The following is a 19743-nucleotide window of genomic DNA, read 5'->3' as shown; positions in this document are numbered from 1 at the left end:
AATTATGTATAATGCAATAACATTCAATAGCTGTATGCCTCTTTGTCGATCATTCCTTGCCTATTGACTAGATCCAGGAGTTCAGAACTTAAAAAAGACTTTGACTGGAAGAAAAAAAGATTTGTTACTGCCGTGGGCTTTTATAAGCTTAACACAGTACTCACATGCCATATATATATATATATATATAGAAAGAGCTTTTGGTCGTTAAAAATCATAACGTACAGCTGAAACTGTAAAACTATGAGGCTTCAGCAATATGACCTAGACATGTCAATTGAGTTTAGGTTTCTTGTGACTATAATACTGTCTTCATTGTATCCACTTTGTGTTGGAGTTTCTGCAGAGTAGCCCCTTAATTTGTGTTATTTTTATAGTTTGAAGCCAACTAGATGTCTGTTTGGAGTAAGGTCTATTGGTGGGCTGAGATGAAATGGTATTATGATTATTGGGGTCACATGGGGCAGCAGAAAATAACTATGAACAATGCATTGGTATATTGTTATGATAAATGGTCTGTATTTAGAAATCATTTTCTAGTCTTGATTTCTACTTGATGCGCAATTTACCCATCCACACACACATTCATACAGTGCATCTATTTGGAGCACTTTTCTCTATGAGATTTGCATCTTATGGTTATGTTTTGGTAAACATTTGCCTGATCAAATAACATACAAGTCACTGAATTCTTTGGTGCTGGGCTGAAAGTGTATGGTGGATTCATTTTAGCTTTTACAGTGAAAACCTTTAATCAAATCTCTCTGACTGAAGTTATGGCCAGGAGAAGATGTGGTAGCCTCCAACTCCAATGTCCCAATTGTTGGAATCATCTGTAGTGGGTTGGTCCGCAATGATGGCCAATCAATGCCTGCCTCTACTTTGAAATATCACCGACAAAAAACCTACCTGTAACTTCAGATTCCAGATGTATCTCTCTTAGCCAGAAAAGCAGAGAGATTAGCCTCATATTAGGTTCAGTTTCACTTAAGAAATGATAATACTTCTATATTACCCAAAACAATGGATTTTGAATCCCATTACTCAGAAAAGTCGAGATGAACAATGTGTTCACAAAGAATGATTACATAAACCCAAAACTTAAAATATAATATATAATACAATATATAACATAAAACACAATAGGAAATGGCATGTGGCTATTGTATTGATACTTACTTGAAGAAGAATTGACTTGATATAAAAGATGATTATTATAATTTTATTTGCTGACAGTAAACCGAAAGACAGCTGTATGCTAAGATGCCTAAATGTTAGACTACTGTATTTTTGAGTCCACTCTTTGCTTAAACTTTCTGGACGTTATAAATGTAAATTGGATTTGAAAACATATTTTGATGTTATTGTATGTCTTGATAAAACCAATGCTACATTGCTCAGTGTAAATTAATTGCATTTTGGTACATGTTTTTGCCGCAAAGGATGTTTCAGGGTGAGCTGGATCAACAAAAATCTGCACAATATACTGAACTTATTATACCCATACCTTTACTCACACAAATACTACAATAAATGTTTTTGTGAGAATAAATATATATGTGCATTTTAGATTTGTCACTTCATCACCCTACCTGTCTCTATTTAAGACCATTTGAATAGTTTATCTGTACAAGATCCAGATTATTCTGTTATATGTAGGACAATCCAATATGCACTGGTATTTGTGACAGTGCTGCGAAGCACTAAGTGCTAGAGAACCGATAGGACTTCCCAGAATGTTGACTCCCATTAACTGAAATGCTCTGGAAATTTCACTTAATAGAACACATTAAAGTGTTATATTCTTAATACAAAAGTTCTATGAATGAATGTTTACTTATATAGATTGAGACAAAACTTACATATACTTCAATTCTTTTAACTTTTATGTAACGGGACATTTTTAGGCAGGTTTTTCTTTTTTAAAGCATTGTGTTTTTAATGTGAATAGCATGAGAAAAAACTAAACATTTTCAAAACTTTTTTTTGTATCTGGTATCTACTCATTTTCATTAAAGGAATGTTTATCATTATTCCTAAAGCCTTGATATTTCCAGCTACTCTGAAAAGCATCTAGTTAGAGCTTAGTACTTTACTTCAGATAACTGACCTTAACTAGCATTGTTTTACATGTCATGTTTGTATGCTTCATGGTTAAAGTATAGCTTACAAATCTCAAAGGTTACTTGCTGATGTTTAAATATTCTGTGAAAAGCCCCTGCCTGGATTTTTGTGGTTTATTATGCAGGGTATTTTCATTTTGTTTTCCTCATGAAAGTATTAAAGAAATTAGTGCAACAATAAAAGGTGTTTAAGAAGAATGTTGGCTAGCTTCCTTTATTTGGTAGGATGGAGTATCCTTGTTGAAAAAAGGGAATTCTGATAGTAAAGTTGTAATAATATGAAAAAGAAAATGCTATATTATTAGAATCCAAAATTTGCAGAATCCTGGCTGGACAAACATTTCCTCCTCTGGTTTCTCACACAATATTTTTCAAGGTCTGATACTTATGATACTGTGGTGCTGACGTACCAAAAATATGAAGCACTGCGTAACTGAACAAATGCTCCATGTGCCTCCTTCAAACTTATTCTTGTAAAATGACTAATTCTTTCTTTCTTTTACTCTGGTGATATTACGACATTATTCCTGAATTTTTTCTTTTTCAACATGGCCCCAGGACTACACAACATGCTCTTTACTTGTGTGCTTAGATAAATTGTTATCCAGACAGTGACACGGGAGAAAGTTGCTAAATTTCCCTAAATGGAAATGTCTCATCTTTGGTGAATGTAATTATCATTTATTTCATTGGACTCCGTGTGTGAGTAACATATAACTGTGATGATGAATGAAATATCTGGTCAGATACCCATGTGTCAATATGGAACATTTTACCTGCAGGTATGTCGCACAACTCATAAATTCACCAGTTCATAAAAATAATAAAAGAAGACCACCCTTATGCTTTATTTTAAGGATAACTGAATTTCTTATAAATTCTTGATAATATCTGAAATGTTTAAAATTACACTGTGAGATCAGTACCACCTGGCCTCTGCAGCAAAAAATAAATAAAGTGTGATCAGACCTGTGAGGGTTTTTATAAATAAATAAGTGAATATTTACTCAGAAATACAAAAGATAATCACGATGTATATAATATATTTTTTAATTGCAATAAAAAAAAATGAAATAAAACAGTACACTATCACGTTCTTTAGCGCTTGTCAGGGTGAACAACAGCTGTTACATGTCATCACTGACACATCATAATAACAAAAGTAGATGCAGAATCTCCTGCTTTACGAGAAACTATTAATTAATGCATGAGTGAAATTGTTTTAATGATAGAATCACTGTTACATAGTTTAAGAACAGTTTGGGCTACTGTGATGATACACAAGATTCGACAAGTTAATTATTTTCACCCAACTATCAAATATCAATACCAAAAACATCAATAAAGCCATGACTTAATAACACTTAATCACACAACAATTACAACATAGCCTGTAGGGCGATCATTTGTCCAATAATTATAAAATTGCAATAGTTTTTATAAATGCAGCCAGACACCCAGTATTTCCTATCAGGAACACAACTAAAACCATCTTCTTTTCTTTGGAAATCTGAAAGAAGTGACAGTGAAGAATCAATAAAAAAGAGGAAGGTCTAACAATTTAAAAATAATAGAGAAAGGCGAATCTGACCTCTCCATGCTGCAATGTGTCAAGCTGAGCAAATGAAATATTCTCTTTATCATCACAGCTGCTGTTGCCTGTGGATACATATGTGATTTTTAGTCAGACATGTTTGCTAAGTACAGAACACTAAAACCAATATATCTTAGTTCAAATAAAACTATACCAAGAACATTGCTATGTAGAGAACTGGAACATCACTGCATAGTAAAAGAACAGCCTTAGCTCTGCTGTCTCTGATACTAGACCTGAGCATGACAGGATCCATCCTGACATGCTTGGCCAGGTTCTGATCAAATGTTTTAAATTATATTTGGATTCAGGTCCAACTCAGTGCGTGATTATTGTCAAGCTGTGGGCTCTTCAGTGTGCATAGATACTGTTCTTACAAAATGAAATGCAAGATAAAGAAACATTGGTGAATGTCAGAATCATTTCATCTTAAGAATGGTTGGTGAATGAGACCCAAAGAGTTAATGTTACGTCTTTCATTAAGCTAGATGCTGCAGGTGTGATGATATTTCCAAGCTATTTCACCTTCTCATTCATTCACACCCACATAAAAACACCCACCCGTGATGTACACACACACACACACACACACATACACGTTTGCCCTGCTTTAGTCATAATGCTTTAGAACAGAACAATTGATTGATTCTCTCGCTGCAGGCAGCAGCAGCACTGGCTGCTAATTGAAACAAACAGTTAATACCGAGTGTTCCACGTCTCCAGGCGTTAAGAACTAATCTAAATTGCACAGCTATCAAAAGAGAAATCTAAAGCCGTTTTCAGACATGACTAACGGAGGTCGCCTGAGTTTACACAACTACATCGCAGCAAGAGGTTTTCCACTTCAAAGTGTTCACAACAACAAAGAAATCTCCGGAGCATTTCGGGTAATTTTTGCATCTGATGCGTGTCTAGAATCTCCTGTTTATTCTCACATCGACTCCTTCGGACATTCTGCAGACTTTTTACTGGGGGACTGGCCGGAGAAAGTCAGGAAGCTCAAACTCAGGCATTTGCATTCACAAAGCTAAACTTCCATTAAGTGCATGTCTGAAAGCAGTTTAATGTCATTCAATAATACGGGTCTGTATTGCTTATACCTCTGAGCCTGCACTGGTGGATTAGCAGCAGCAGGTCTACCATCATGATCCACAGCAGCCATCCAGTTAGCAACGCAGGAGACCAGGGACTGGGTAACAGCAGCGCCTGCTGAGCAGCACCAAGGAATACACACACTGCTGGGAGGGAGAGAGGACCAGAAAGTGCTTGAATTTCAATCTCAGGCATCGTGAAAGAAAACCACGTGGATCATGGGGCACACAGTAAATTGTGCTTTACTGCACAGACTGTGCTTGGAAAAATTATTTATATAGTCATTCACGTTTTGTTTCTTTTATTGATGAAACTTTTTGCTTTTTTCCACAATTTTTTTTTCTTCTTAACTAAATAATTAGGTGCCTTAAATTATAGAATACAAGTTAACAGTTTAAATTCAATAATGTCCAAATGAGTGTGACAAAAATCTGTTTACTGTAGCCTAAGCATTCACAACTGGAGGTCTAGGACACTGGCATTACACATTTTGAAATAATTGCCATTCAAAACAATTAAAATGTATAAGTAATAACTCATGCTCCTCAAGTCATCATCGAGAAGCAGCAATCGTATTTAATTTCTCCAGAATAAAATCTTTTCTAACTAGTCTTCTTACTGGCAAGTATCTGGGCAGCAGTGCCTGCTCCAAAGTGAAGCCATCTGAAAATGATCCTCCTGCCAATGTAGAGAGAGAGGAGAAGAGACGGGACCTGGGTGAGTTTAAAAGTACTACTGCTGCTTTTCACAGGACAGTGATGTGCAAGTGAGGGAGTTATTAAAATCTGGTTTTTGGTCTTACCTAGGGGACTCTGGAACTGGTCGGAGAATTGCCATTATTGGTTGGATGATAGACAGAGCCATGACGCTGCAGCCTATGTAAGGGTGAGAGCCTGCACCCTGGGAGGAAAGAGATACGGTGGACTAGTGGCAGAAAAATTGGACTATGGGCAGAAAATCAGACTGGATGGTCTCTGGTTCGACTCAAAGGAGTGACAACCCAAAAAACTTACCTGGATGGACAACACCTCAAACTGTCCAAAAACATCCAAGAGGACTCTCTCTACCGACTGTCTAAGTGCCCCTGAGCAAGGCACCTTACTCCCCGAACATCTGCTCCCCGGGCGCCATGCATGGCTGCCCAATGCTCTGTGTGTCCTGCTGTGTTCACCAGATGGGTCAAAAGCAGAGAACAAATTTTGCCCCATTTGCATGAGTGTGTCTGTGCATGTGTGTGGGATTAATAAATGTATCTTATCTTATCTTATCTTAAATGATAAGAGAACACACAGAGGAAGAGGAGCTGCAGGGAAATGTTCTACTATGCTAGTAAGAAAATAATCAGAAACACATTAACTGTCTCTACTCATTTACAATCACTTATGCTGTTGTATTCTTAGGATTGGTATTCATTTAATAAACTTGTGTTCTTTGACAACCATAGCTATCAGTTGTGATTTAATGAAATTTCAATGTAATGAAATCTCATCAGCAAGGTTGTTTACAAGTCTTTGGTTTATCAGTTGGAGGATCACTTTAAGCGAAGGTCAAACTGACAGTGAGAAAACCTGAAATGTTGATAATAGTTCCTCACTGCACAGATACATTGTGTGCTCACTGCAATGAGTACACTAGGTCAAATATGCAGGAAATTGTTCTATAAACTGTTTTATTAAAAACGTTTTACTATAAACCGTTCACTTTCATTTTCTCTTCCCTCTTAAACTTGCTGATAACCCCTTTGATCATGTCAACTTTTATTAACTTTTTTGATAAAGCAAGAGAAGCAAGACCCAGATGGATAGAGGTGAGGAAATGTAGTAGTAATAAGAAGAAGAAGAATCAGTACTTACACTTAAATAGCTATAGCAAGATGTCTGATTAATTAGTTTATGGTCTCTGTTTAAAGGGACAGTCTGATTGGAAACATTCACTAAATAATTCAAATCCATAATAATCCATTCACTTACTTTGTACTTAAAAGGATAATTCACCATAAAATGAAAATTATCTTATTATCTCCACAACAGTATGCCAATGGAGAGAGGGGGGAGGGGTGAAATGTGTTTGAGTTGATAAAGAACTTCAGGAATTTCTGGAGTTCTGAGACTCCAGAAGTGTCTTAACTTCACCCACCCCTCCATCGGCATTAGTGGTGGGTAGTGAATGAGTGAATTCTCTTTAATTTTTTCGGGGGTGACACCCACTACTCTCTACACCCTCTGCATTGTGGTTTTCAATGTTTATTTGCATATGTTTTTAATCCTTATATTATTAGCATCATGATGTGAGGCAGTCATGACAGAAGGTCAGGGATTTGATCCCAGTCTGCCCCATTCCATTTGCCAAAGCATCCTTTGGCAAAATATTGAACCCCAAATTGACCCTCTGCCGATTGTGTGTGAGCGATTTACAGTACAGTATTTTGCCCATTTCACCCATTTATACAGTGAATGTATGGGCAGCACATTTATTTTTTATTAAAAACAGCACAAACTAAGCGCTATCTAAATATAGGGCATTCACTATCATGATAAGCATTGCCATCCTATTGACGATAACCTTATTTATGTTATTATTTTCTCCTTAACCATGTGTTACAAGTGCACAAGCTGTCCCTTCACTGAGATAACTATATTCTGAGAACTCAGAAATCCAGTTACAGAGTAAGATTAATACCATCTCATTAACAGCATGCAACTTTAGAAAGAAAATATTTAAGTAAAATTTAGCAGCTAACAATCTAATTATGGTAATTCTGATATAAAAAGCTATGCATGGAAATAATATTGTAATACATTTAATACATATTAAAAGGTTATAAGGGAGTGCCATAAATGTCCTGGAATCCTTAACTAAACATTGAAACACTGAAAAGCATTGTTAGGAATATTATTATTCAGTTAGATACAGTGTGGAAGTTTTTGGTCATGGTTTTGGTTTTGTATTTATAAAGTGCTCCTCTAGTCTTGATGACCACTCAAAGCGCTTTACAGTCCAGTTTAACATTCACACACACATTCATACAGTGCATCTATTCACAGCACTTTGTTATTCTATTGGGGGCCATTCGGGGTTCAGCATCTTGCTCAAGGACACTTGCATGCAGATGGGTCAGATTGGGGATCTAACTGCCGACCTTCAGGTTGGAGGACGACCACTCTACCCCTCAGCCACAGCCACTGAGAGGATACGAGCAGAATCCTTTTTTTAATTAAACTACATTTTACATGTGTACATGAGTCACTTTGCATCTTATTTGTTAATTTAACTAGATTTCATTAATCTGTGACAACAGCCACTACATCCAGAGGAGGGGACAACCTTCCACTTGCATGTGGTCTGAAGATCCCTCACCCACTGATCCTAACAGCTACAGAGTAAAATAACTACACACTTTATCTGTACATAAAGTGTTTGTATAAAAACAGAACAATAGAAGCCCTGACATGAGTGAGGATAGAACCACATCATCTTTCATCAGTATCTTTTCAAATAATTGAGTTATGATTTACTGGTGAACCTTCAGTCAATTATGTTCTGACAGCCTGTGATGGGGAAAGACAGACACCTAGAGGCTACTGCACAAAATAAGAGAATATACAGCATCTAGGTCAAGGAGCGGAAAATATTAATAACTTTATGTTTCAGGTCTGTTTTAGCCTTGTTCATCTAGCTACTGTCTTCTCTATTACTTTAGAATGTGGAGCATTCCATTCTCATTTTATGCATTTTTTTTTCAGCACTGCATTTCCCTATTCAATAGAGTTTTTCTCATGTTTATAGTTTTCCTCATTGTGTCCCACTTCAGCCAATTTCCAATTTTTTCATGCTGATTGATATAATTCACTCAAAGCAGGAGTCAGTGACTAAATTAACCTTGATTGTAAACAATGGATAAAATGGGCTATGATGTGGAGAAACATATTGATCATGTGTTTCCACATGAAGCTCAATAACATCATATTTACGTTATAAAACATGGTTTAGATAATCTGACATGAAAACTAGATTGTTTATAGCAGTGATTCTCAAATGGGGGTACGCGTACCCCTGGGGGTACTTGAGATTTTTTTTAAATATATTTAAAATTAGCATCCATTCAAAAATCCTTGAAAATTTGTTATTTAACAAATGTTCAATAAAATATAAGTGTAAGTTCATGAACTAAATTTTATATTCAGTAGGCTTTTCAATTTAATTATCCTAAAAAAACAGAGTCTCCCCCATACCGATGGTTTGACCCAACCTGGCACACGCAACCTGTCATCACCTGTCATCACCTGCCTTGAAAACTTCAACAATGGAGTCGAGTTGAAGTGCAGCAGCAATGCTGCTGAAACACGGAGGGACAAGTACCAAAGAAGGCGAAACCAGAGCAGAGAGCCTTCCCTAAACAACACCGTGAGAGCTTGTGCCTCTTCGGAGGGTCGCTAAAACGTAAAAGTTTTCCGTTGTGAAGTTAATGATTCATAACAAGAAGTCCGCGTCTCTACCGGTACCCTTTCAAAATAAAAGCATGTAATACAAAAGCGGAAATGAAATTGTATGACCTTAAAGCGAGCAAATTTTCACAATAAAATAACAGAAAGACACTTCAACAATATTAACAATAACATAGATTGGGTTATTTACACTTTTTGTTTTTTCTGTGGGGAGAGATTAGCCAACAGTGGCATTAAGCCACCACATCTTCAGCGGTATCTCCAGACAAAACATGAAAGTCATGTTGCTAAGCCACCTGAGTTTTTTAAGAGGAAACTTTCTGAATTCAGGTCATCTCAGATGCGAAAATCCTCCCAGAAGCAAACGGTAACAAGCTACCTGTCAGTATTCTTTTCGATCTTTAAAGAAGATATTTTAAGATGATAAATATTTTAAAAATATGTTTTGAGCTAATCTTTTATTTAAAACTAAGTTAGGCTAGGCTCTAGATTCAAACTAAAATCATCATCATGCAGACTACAGACAACATTATTCACTAAAACCTGAAAGTAGTACGCTGTGTTTATATTTAAAACATGTCGCACTTACTGTGTTTGTAAGATAACAGATACAACTTTAATCAATCTTTTACATTTTACTGCACAAAATCTTGTCAACTCTGTGTGTGTGTGTGTGTGTGTGTGTGTGTGTGTGTGTGTGTGTGTGTGTGTGTGTGTGTGTGTATGTGTGTGTGTGTGTGATAAGATAAGATTTATTACATCTTTATTAGTATTTTTATTCTGTTTGTGTCTGTCCTGAATGCTGCAGCCTCTGTGGTGAGTCAGGGTGAACAAATGCTTCGATGGACTCAACACTCTGTCACTCACACCACAGAACAGCATGTGATTAATCTGGCTGAGTCATTCAAACACATACACACCCCAGTGCAGCTCACAGTGTTGACCAAAATGTCAATCATGGCAGAAAAAGCTTAGTTACTTACTTCTACTTCCTAAAATCACCTCAAAGGAAACAGTTTGAATGAAGAAAGACTTGTGACTAACTTATCAAAGATACAAATTTTACATTATAATTCTATCTTATCAGTTGTATCATATTATCATGATAATCATACATTGATGGCATTGTTTAAATACATCACAGACTAAGAATTCAAAGTGAATTGATAGACAAAGCCATAGAATTTTGCTTTAACATTCAAGTTCCTCTCAGGGTGAGATGTAATAACTTCACTCCACTAAACTCTTCATCTAGTGCCAACTAGATAAAAAGATTATAATGCTAATTTGTCCAACACTGACCATTACTGGTGATTCCATTGCCATTAGCATATATTTTATTTAAAAAGCTAATTAGCCATTTTTGCATGCTAACGTACTCCACAAAGATGACTACCATGGTAAAAGTGTTTTCAGGTGAACATGTTAGCCTTTAGTTTAAAACATTGATATGCATTTAACCTCACAGAGCAGTATACTACCTTGACAATATAGTGAATACATAATTATGGTATGTCTAATCAGTCTTTTTGAAATCGAAAATAAAAGAATATTTGCTAAATGTTCTGTGAAGGTGACTCACTCCACAGCTGAAAAAACATTTATTCATCCAATTTCACACATACCGACTCAAACAGAGCGTTGAGCTACCATTCATTGTGAATGGAAAAGCACGTGTGAAAGCACATTGCCTGGGAAATTAATTGTGTTTCAGTGTGAGAATCTGATAAAATCATAGCTGAATATTGCTCCATCTTTGAATGTGTAATTGTGAGTGTACAATTGGTCTGAAAGCCTCCTTTAGACAACGCTGGTGGAGAGAAAAGGTCACAAAAAATGCCATGAAGAGGTTTTGCTCCAAGGTATATATATATATATATATATATATATATATATATATATAAAGACTGCTAAGATATATATACCTTGTAGCAGTACCTCTCCATATATATATATTTAGACTGACTACCGCCAATACAAGTTGTGTAGAAAAGTGTGATGGGACTGACTCAAAGATAGACAGCAAAAGATTTTGAAATGCTAAGAGCCACTTAAACAGATTGAGAGACAGATGGACAAGATGGAGGGTTTGTGGTCACACACACACAAATACACACACACACACACACGACAACCTTACCTTACTCCATCCCCTCCTGTATATGAAAGGCAGAGTGAAGGCTGCACTAGTTAGGACGACAGCCAAGACCATCATGGTTCGATGGAGCTGAAAAGACAAGGAGATGAAGAGAGAAGGACTATTTAGATTCTAACTGGAAAGACTGTTTAGTCAGGTCCATGGAAGACAGACAGTAACACACTAAGAATATTATTGTTAAGATTAATGTGTATGTTTCTGTCGATAACATTTAGAGCATATTTCAGAGCATATTGAAATACAGATATGCTGGGGTTCTCACCTGAAACCAGAGCCGTCGTCCCAGCACTGTTGTGTCGGGCCAAAAGTCTTTGTAGTGGCGAGCAATGAGGGCGGCTGTGCTCACTATCCACATCCAGACGGTCAGCATGAACACACCTGAGGACAGATCACAGGTGATGATCTGTAAATATTTGGTGGAAGGGGGAGAGATTCATGAGCTAGTCACGCTCGCTTCCGACCTATTATGAATACTGTACATGTCTGTTTTATTTATTATTGCTCAAAGTTCTTGTTTGTTTGTGGAAAGTCTTCATATTGCCTTTGTTCTTGGAGATTTATTGATAATATTTAGATTTTCCCTTTAATGTTAATTTATTATTCTGGAATTTTAGCTAGGTAGCCTACACACATACCCAACATACACAGTAGGTACACTGTTGAATAGATGATGCGTGCAAACATGTTACCACATGTTGGAGCTACAGTGATACCACATGGAGTAAGATTCAGTGATGTTCATCTCTATCACTGTCTGAACGGAAACAGGGTGATGACAGGTTATAAGGTTCTATTCAGTAGTTCAACATGCCATAAATCATGTATCAGTACATGACAGAGTTACTGTGCCTAATTTTCTACGGAACACAAAATGGCTTGATGTTATTTTGTCCAGCTTTGCGCTACTCTGAGATGAAATGAACACAGCAGTCTTTCTGTAATCTTCCGATTTTAGACTTTCGTGGAACTAACCATGGAACTTGATTAGCAGGGGGGAGCGCGAGCCACTGAGAACCTCCGGAAGTCCAGTAATCACCTTCTGCATGGTGGAGATGAGAGGTTGATGATGGTGTTTGTAGATCAAACCTATGGAGGACAGAGTTTTACCAATATGCACTCTGCACAAAGTTTAGACAACCTTATGGATTCCATAGTTTTTTTCCAGCATTAATTGAAGAGGAAACTATGCTATTCTCAGCAAACTGAGTCATAAAAGTATTCCCACTGAAGGTTTGATGCATCAGATTAAAATACACATGACCCGAGGTGAGAAAAGAATAAATCTCCCAAGCCTTCAAAGTGTTTCCATCCATTAATACAACAGAATCCGACTCAGCAGACACATAGGAAGTTGGGAGCATGAAAGTCAAATCAACAACTTTCAGCAGGTCAAAGCTGAACCTGAAATAGTCAAAGGGTGTTCTTAACCTTTAACATCTACATCCTCCTTTCAGTTAATAAACACAGGTCACACTACTTGGCTTATATACAAGAGAGGGTTGAGGTTAATGCCCAAAGGTTGACGTCAATTTTAGAAAACCTGTCATATTCATCCTATGTGAAAACACTAAATCTGTTAATTAACAGATCTTGGAACCTGCTTACATACAATGTGAATAAACAACAGCTGTTAAGTTAATTATTCAAACACACACCCACATATAACCCTTACACATGAACAATAATAAAGTAAATTCAGTTTCATCTCATGAAAAACATTGACTACAAAATGTTCTGTGCAGATAAACCGGGTAGGATGAATGCAAAGTTTTATAATGTCACTCTCCACCATAGACATGTAAAACAAAATGTAGCAGTATATTGTATGCCAGTGGGATAAATTTGGAGCAGGTCCAGAGCATTACCTCAGACCAAGCAAACAGCCCTTCCAAACAGGGGGATTTAGGACAGGCACTAGTTTATTAAAACTGTTCACTGTTCAGAACTGAGTTTTCCCACTGTCTTACCATGGTGAGATCTACCATGTGCCAGAAACAGGAAGTAGCTCTGGTTTAAGTTGAATCTGTTATGTAGGTGGATGCTTCTGTGGAAACGACACTGGATGACTCCCTCGACCAGTCTCCAGGCCTGCCCCCACAGAGCCTCCTGGAAACAGAGAGGTTAGTACTGAAAACCGATGGTTACAACAGTACAGCCACTGATACTTTGTGGTGATGACGATCAGTCAGTGTTTACCTCTGTTGCCAGCTCAGGGTGAGTTCGTCCAGAGACATATCCAGCACTGATGGTTACACTGCCTCTGTCATTCTCGCAGAGATAGATGTCATCATTCCCCTACAAGGGTAGAAATAAATAGTACAAACACTGATATTAATTTACAGCTCATTGCTGTCAGTACCTTAAAGTTGTTGTGTCTGCAGAGGCAGCCTTATCTCCCATAAATTCCATTCACGTGTTTTGACAGTTTTGAAAGTCATGTTGTGGTGGCAAAATAATAATTGGCTAGATTATGTTAAAATGCTGGGTTAAAATCGGTCAAGCATTTTGATTAACCGCAGCACAGACATAAAAGGGATAGTTCACCAGGAAATCTTAATTAGACATTTATCTCCCGCTATGCCGATGAAGGGGTGGGTGAAGTGTTTGAGTCCACAAAATACGTTTGGAGTTTCAAGGGTAAACAGTGTAGCAGCCGAATCCAATATAATTGAAGACATAAGTGACCTCTCTTCAGCAGTTTAAAGCAACACAAAAAACAAAACACGCTTCCATACTGCTTCTGTGGTGTCATCCAAGTGTCCGGAAGCCCCGACATTCAAATTCGACTTGAAAAGGCTTAATTTACATCATAGCTTGGCCACTTCTGGGGACATTTAAGCTTAGTACACGGTGAAAAATTAGCTTGTTTTGAGTCAAATGTGAATGTCAGGGCTTGCAGATTCTTTGATGACACCACAGGAGCAGTATAGAGGCATGTTATCTTTTTTCTGTTTATTACGTCTGAAGATAGGTCACTAATTTCTTCAATTTGATTGGATTTCGGCTGCAACTCTGTTTACCTCTGAAACTCCAAAAGTCTTTTGATGACTCAAACATTTCACTTACTCCTCCATTGGCATAGCGTTGAGTAGATAATGATTACATTTTATTTCTGGGTGAACTATCCCTTTAGAGGAGACAGTCATGATGGATTTTGGGAGTAAAAAATGCACGACTGTCTAACTAGAGGCCAGTTTTGTTTATAGAAGCACTTTGGTTGAGGCTAAAGTCACTGAAAGGTTTCTGCATTAAAACAAACTATCATCCTTTGAGCGGAGTCTGCTCACCATCCCCAACAACAGACTACAGACTTTTGGAGACAGAGCTTTAAGCGTGGTGGCCCCCACCCTCTAGAAGGCTCTGCTAATAGAGAATCGCAATTGCACATACCCAGGTTAAAAATGCATATGACCTGCTCTAATACAATCTGTCCTTGTATTTCCTTAAGAGTGTTTTGCCAAATTTCAAATTTATTGTATGGAATTTCTCTATAGGAAATGCTGTACATTAGCAAGATATTAACACACCAAATGTTTTTTTGATATGGACGAAATATTGGACATATGGACACCCACATTTTTTTTGTCAAATACATATACTGTACATCAAGCCATTTTTTTATAAATAATATATATAGACTCAAACATTGATTCCTAAATATACTGTACACAGTGACACCACTTTACACAAGTTGTTTTTTCAACTGTACAATCATCCAACTGGGTTTGAGTGGCTCATGTTTGAGAGTCTTCACATCAACAGTATAGGTGAACAATTAGTTTTTTATCATTTAAGCATAAAGCTTCAGGGCAGCACGTAAACCTAAAGTCAAGTCTCAACGCATTCTGATACTGTATTGATATGAAGGAAGACCATTTGTTGACAGGAAGGATGTTACTTTGGGAATTTAATGCCAGCAGTTATGAATATGTAATTTAAGGTAACCAGGGTGAAAGATTCGAAATCGCTGATTAGTTCTCAGACTTCAAGGAAAAGATGGACTCTAATGATTTCCTTCTTTCTGTCCATCACTCATCATACTTTATCATTGATAAACCTGGGATTTCTGTTTTTTTAAATTGAAATAATTATACTTTCGGGGGTTATTTAATGATAAGTGACTCTTGTGATTGAAAAGTAAATGTCATCATGATTGAAGTAAAACTCACCATCCATTTATCGTGGGACAGGGCAAAGGACATGTAACCCTCAGTAGGCCCACTAAGTTCAAACATCACACTCCGTCCTGCTTCATCAGTGGTAAACGACAGGAAGAAACAGTGGGGATCTGACTCTGGGTCGCAGCCCACTGGGTCTCTGAGGCAAGATTTACTGTGGCCACACCCCACTGAACTAAACTGAGGAGAGGGAAGAAGATAGCAGTTTATTTATTTTTTTTAACTTCTTTTTATTTCCTTTTATCAAATGCAGTCATACAGTACATCACATCCAATCATTTTTAACATGAAATTAGGTGTCACAGGTACAAGTCTTAGGCTAGTGGGGTTAACTGTCCATGGATGTCTTGGGCCCAAGCCATGAAGGTCCAGGCATATCAGAATTGAGTTACGCATTACACAGTACACCACACATTACACAGTACATCACACATGACATTACATCAAGACAGTATTCCGAAAGAGAAAGAGGATGGCCTGCAAATGTCCATTATTTTAAAAGGAAAAACAAAGAAAAAGAAAAGAAATATTTCTATATTCTGCTTATCAAATCAAATGGAAGTGTAGAGCAACGGGGGACCAGTTGTTTATGAATACCTCTGTTTTCAGTTGTAATAGAGCACTCAAGTGTTCCATCCTGTACATATCTTGAATTATATCCCTCCATTGAGTTATTGTGGGGGGCTGTGGTTTTAGCCAGGAGGCTGTTATTACTGTATTTGCTATTAGAAGAAGGGCTCTCAGAAGTTTTGTTTGACTATTTTCTTCAAGGTTATCAGGCAATATCCCTAAAATAAAGTGTGATGGTTCTAACGGTATGTCTATAAATAAACATGCTTTTATTTCCCTTTGTATTTTTTGCCAATATTCTGATAACTTTGGACAGTGCCAAAATATATGTGTGTGGTCTCTCACCTTGCCAGAACCCCTCCAACATTGTGCTGAGGTATTGCTCCATTTAGATGTTATAAGTTGAGTTCTGAAGTATCTCATTTTAATCTTCCATCCAAATTCCCTCCAGTTAGGAATACTGGTTACTCTGTGTCCCTGCTCGCATGAGTTTTCCCATTGTTTATCAGAGATTATTGTGTTGATCTCTAGTTCCCTTTTTTCTTTAATATCCAAATTATTCTCCTTTAGTTCTTCCTGCAATATCCTGTACCAATGTGATATGAACCTTGCTTTCACTGTTCCGAAGATAACAGTTTAGATATGCTATTCTTACTCTGAACGGCAAGGATCTTGTTATTCGGGATGAAGTGCAAACCTTCCCCTAAGGTCTGTGTTTGATCTAAATTAATAGAGACAGGGTTTCTGGAAAGCTGTGTGCACCACAAACCTAATTCCATGTACAGATGTTAATTTAGAAATCTCTGAAACATGTATCTGTGAACCAGTAAACATGTAATTTTTGAGGCTATACTTTGTATTATTTGTCTCCCCTCTGTGGGTGAGATACTGACCTGTGTGGACAGAGCAGTAGGGCTGGTGGTTTGAGGAGATAATGCTGTGGTTGGAGCAGCAGTCATTCCTCTCAGTGACACCACAGGACCTGCAATCTTCACCCAGTAAACCTTATAGTCATGTACCACTGTCACACTGCAACAACAAATTAAACCCACCTTGACTTACTGAAATACATTCATCTTTACAAATGAATGAATTGGAATACTGTGTCTGCTGGACAGCGCTTTGAGGGTGGCTCCGGATATCAGCCTGCAGTGTGATGCATACTCACAGAAACTGGACTCTTTGTGGAGGCTTCTCTGGTGACTCCCAAACTGCCAGGACCTGGGTCTTTTTTGTGTTTCTCTTGTGGCTCACCCCAGATCCCTTTAAATGATAGGGATTCACAACAGCATACACCCAGAAAGAACAAGCTCATTAAAAACATCATGTTGATCCCCACTGAGGTGGCCTGCCAGGACTGGCAGCTTCTTAGGTCATGGTTTAGCTCATACATACAGTAAGTAATAATTATGTGCTATAAGAGGGGACGAGCAGCATGTACACTGCAGGGGGAAGCAGGTGGTGCAGCAGCAGGGAGACATGGAGACAAGAGCCTGAGAGCAGAGTCAAATAGGATTTATGCATTTCGGACAACAAGAACGCTTTTTTGCTCATGTTTTTCAATAACTGTTATAGAAAATAACTATCTGTCGCGCCTGTGTTTGAGTTTAATCAGTATCACTGCGTATCTATTGAATATGTTGCTTACTTAATTATTAATAAGTAGTCTATTCAGTTATTATCTCTGATTGAGTTTATTGAATTCAGACCCCTTTTGCACACATCTTTCACTCGCAGTGGCTTACAGGGCACAAATCTCCACCTTTCCTGGCTGGTTTTCAAAGTTAAATATCTCTGTGTTGAGTTATTGTAGCTGAACAGTGATCGCTGACAGAAGAGTGGCAACAGAACTGTTTTATTGTGCTTATGAAATGTGTGTTGTGGAAACATCTGCAGATTAAGTGTCCAACAAAGGCCTAGTCATCTTTACAGCTGAGGTAAACAATTGTCTCAGACATTATTTGAGAACATATTGGTTTTGTATGTTTGCCCAGCCAGAAAGATTCAGAAAGATTCCAAACTTGTAAACTTTTGTGTAATTTATTTTGTTTAATCGTAACAAGCTAAATTGAACAATTTAAAGAGGAGAGTTCACTTTAAATTATTGATTAAATCAGCAGAATTTATCAAAAAGTATATGTTTTTCGGTTCGTTAAAGATTACTTGGTGTAGATCAAGGGGCAAATATATATATATTGTAAATATCAATTAAAAACTAGGGCTACGTTGTAGCACTTGCGGGCCCGAGCACCCGCACGTTGAAGCCTGTTGCGGTCGGTGGAGAGAGCGATCGATGACCAAGCGCACATCATCGATCGAGCATGCACTTCTCCACGTTAAATGCGTTTTGTGCTCTGCGGCAGTAGGTTTGCCAGTAGGTGGCGCCATCACTATTATTACGCACAGACATATATATCTGTTCATGTAGGCGCTCTGATGTAGCGTGAGCAATTTTGTGTCAATTGGACAATGTTAACACAACTTAATTTTCACACTGATCAGTAGGTGGCGCTATGACCCTGAACTAATATTTATATGTGGAGCTGTTCAGAATAGTATTGTGATCATAGGTCAGTAGTTTGGAGCCGGTTGGATAATGCAGAGTGGATTAACAAAGTACTTCCTGTTTCCTGGCGAATCAGTAGGTGGCGCTATGACACTGAGGAAATATTGACACATAGAGCTGTTCAGGCTTGTACTCTTATCATGTGACAGAAGTTTTGTAGTGATAGGACAATGCACAGTGGAGTTATGATAACATCGTGTCCTTTGGCGAAGGAAAATCCTTCGCCGCACATCAATGTTTACACGGTTTGAGGAAACGTCACATTTCTGACCATGATCGAAATGACTTGACTGATCTGATTTGAGCTGTATATTGTAAATCAGCCAGGAGCAGTTCATCAAAGTATAAAACATAATAATAATAATAATAATAATAACTAGGGCTACGTTGTAGCACTTGCGGGCCCGAGCACCCGCACGTTGAAGCCTGTTGCGGTCGGTGGAGAGAGCGATCGATGACCAAGCGCACATCATCGATCGAGCATGCACTTCTCCACGTTGCATGCGTTTTGCGCTCTGCGGCAGTAGGTTTGCCAGTAGGTGGCGCCATCACTATTATTACACACAGACTTATAGATCTGTTCAAGTAGCCGCTCTGATGTAGCGTGAGCAGTTTCGTGTCATTTGGAAAATTTTACCACAATGTAATTTTCACACTGATCAGTAGGTGGCGCTATGACCCTGAACTAATGTTTATATATGGAGCTGTTCAGATCAGGATTGTGATCATAGGTCAGAAGTTTGGAGCCGGTTGGATAAGGCAGTGTGGATTAACAAAGTACTTCCTGTTTCATGGATAATCAGTAGGTGGCGCTATGACACTGAGGAAATATTGACACATAGAGCTGTTCAGGCTTGTACTCTTATCATGTGACAGAAGTTTGGTAGTGATAGGACAATGCACAGTGGACTTATGAAAACATCGTGTCCTTTGGCGAAGGATGATCCTTCGCCGCACCTCAATGTTTAAATGGTTTGAGGAAATGTCACAATTCTGACCTTGATTCAATGACTTGAC

At 37.8% G+C, this 19743-nt stretch overlaps 1 protein-coding gene across 1 annotated transcript in view; it reads right to left on the bottom strand.

The window, feature by feature from the left end:
• Window positions 1-3208: 3208 nt before the first annotated feature.
• frrs1b (ferric-chelate reductase 1b) overlaps window positions 3209-19743 on the bottom strand; it is a 33190-nt gene continuing 16655 nt past the window's right edge. Inside the window, exons 4-16 of the mRNA XM_053412924.1 lie at window positions 17329-17423; window positions 17054-17189; window positions 15582-15770; window positions 13609-13707; window positions 13380-13518; window positions 12385-12498; window positions 11675-11790; window positions 11395-11481; window positions 5612-5709; window positions 5429-5487; window positions 4818-4955; window positions 3715-3782; window positions 3209-3633 (exon numbers count right to left, since the gene is read on the bottom strand). Of these exons, the coding sequence (XP_053268899.1) occupies window positions 3541-3633; window positions 3715-3782; window positions 4818-4955; window positions 5429-5487; window positions 5612-5709; window positions 11395-11481; window positions 11675-11790; window positions 12385-12498; window positions 13380-13518; window positions 13609-13707; window positions 15582-15770; window positions 17054-17189; window positions 17329-17423 (1431 nt within the window). The 3' untranslated portion in view covers window positions 3209-3540. The remainder of the gene's footprint in view (window positions 3634-3714; window positions 3783-4817; window positions 4956-5428; window positions 5488-5611; window positions 5710-11394; window positions 11482-11674; window positions 11791-12384; window positions 12499-13379; window positions 13519-13608; window positions 13708-15581; window positions 15771-17053; window positions 17190-17328; window positions 17424-19743) is intronic.

Source organism: Pleuronectes platessa, chromosome 20, assembly GCF_947347685.1.
Source record: "Pleuronectes platessa chromosome 20, fPlePla1.1, whole genome shotgun sequence".
Lineage (NCBI taxonomy): Eukaryota > Metazoa > Chordata > Actinopteri > Pleuronectiformes > Pleuronectidae > Pleuronectes > Pleuronectes platessa.
The sequence above is the reverse complement of the archived record's forward strand: the minus strand, read 5'-3'. Positions and strand labels throughout refer to the sequence as shown.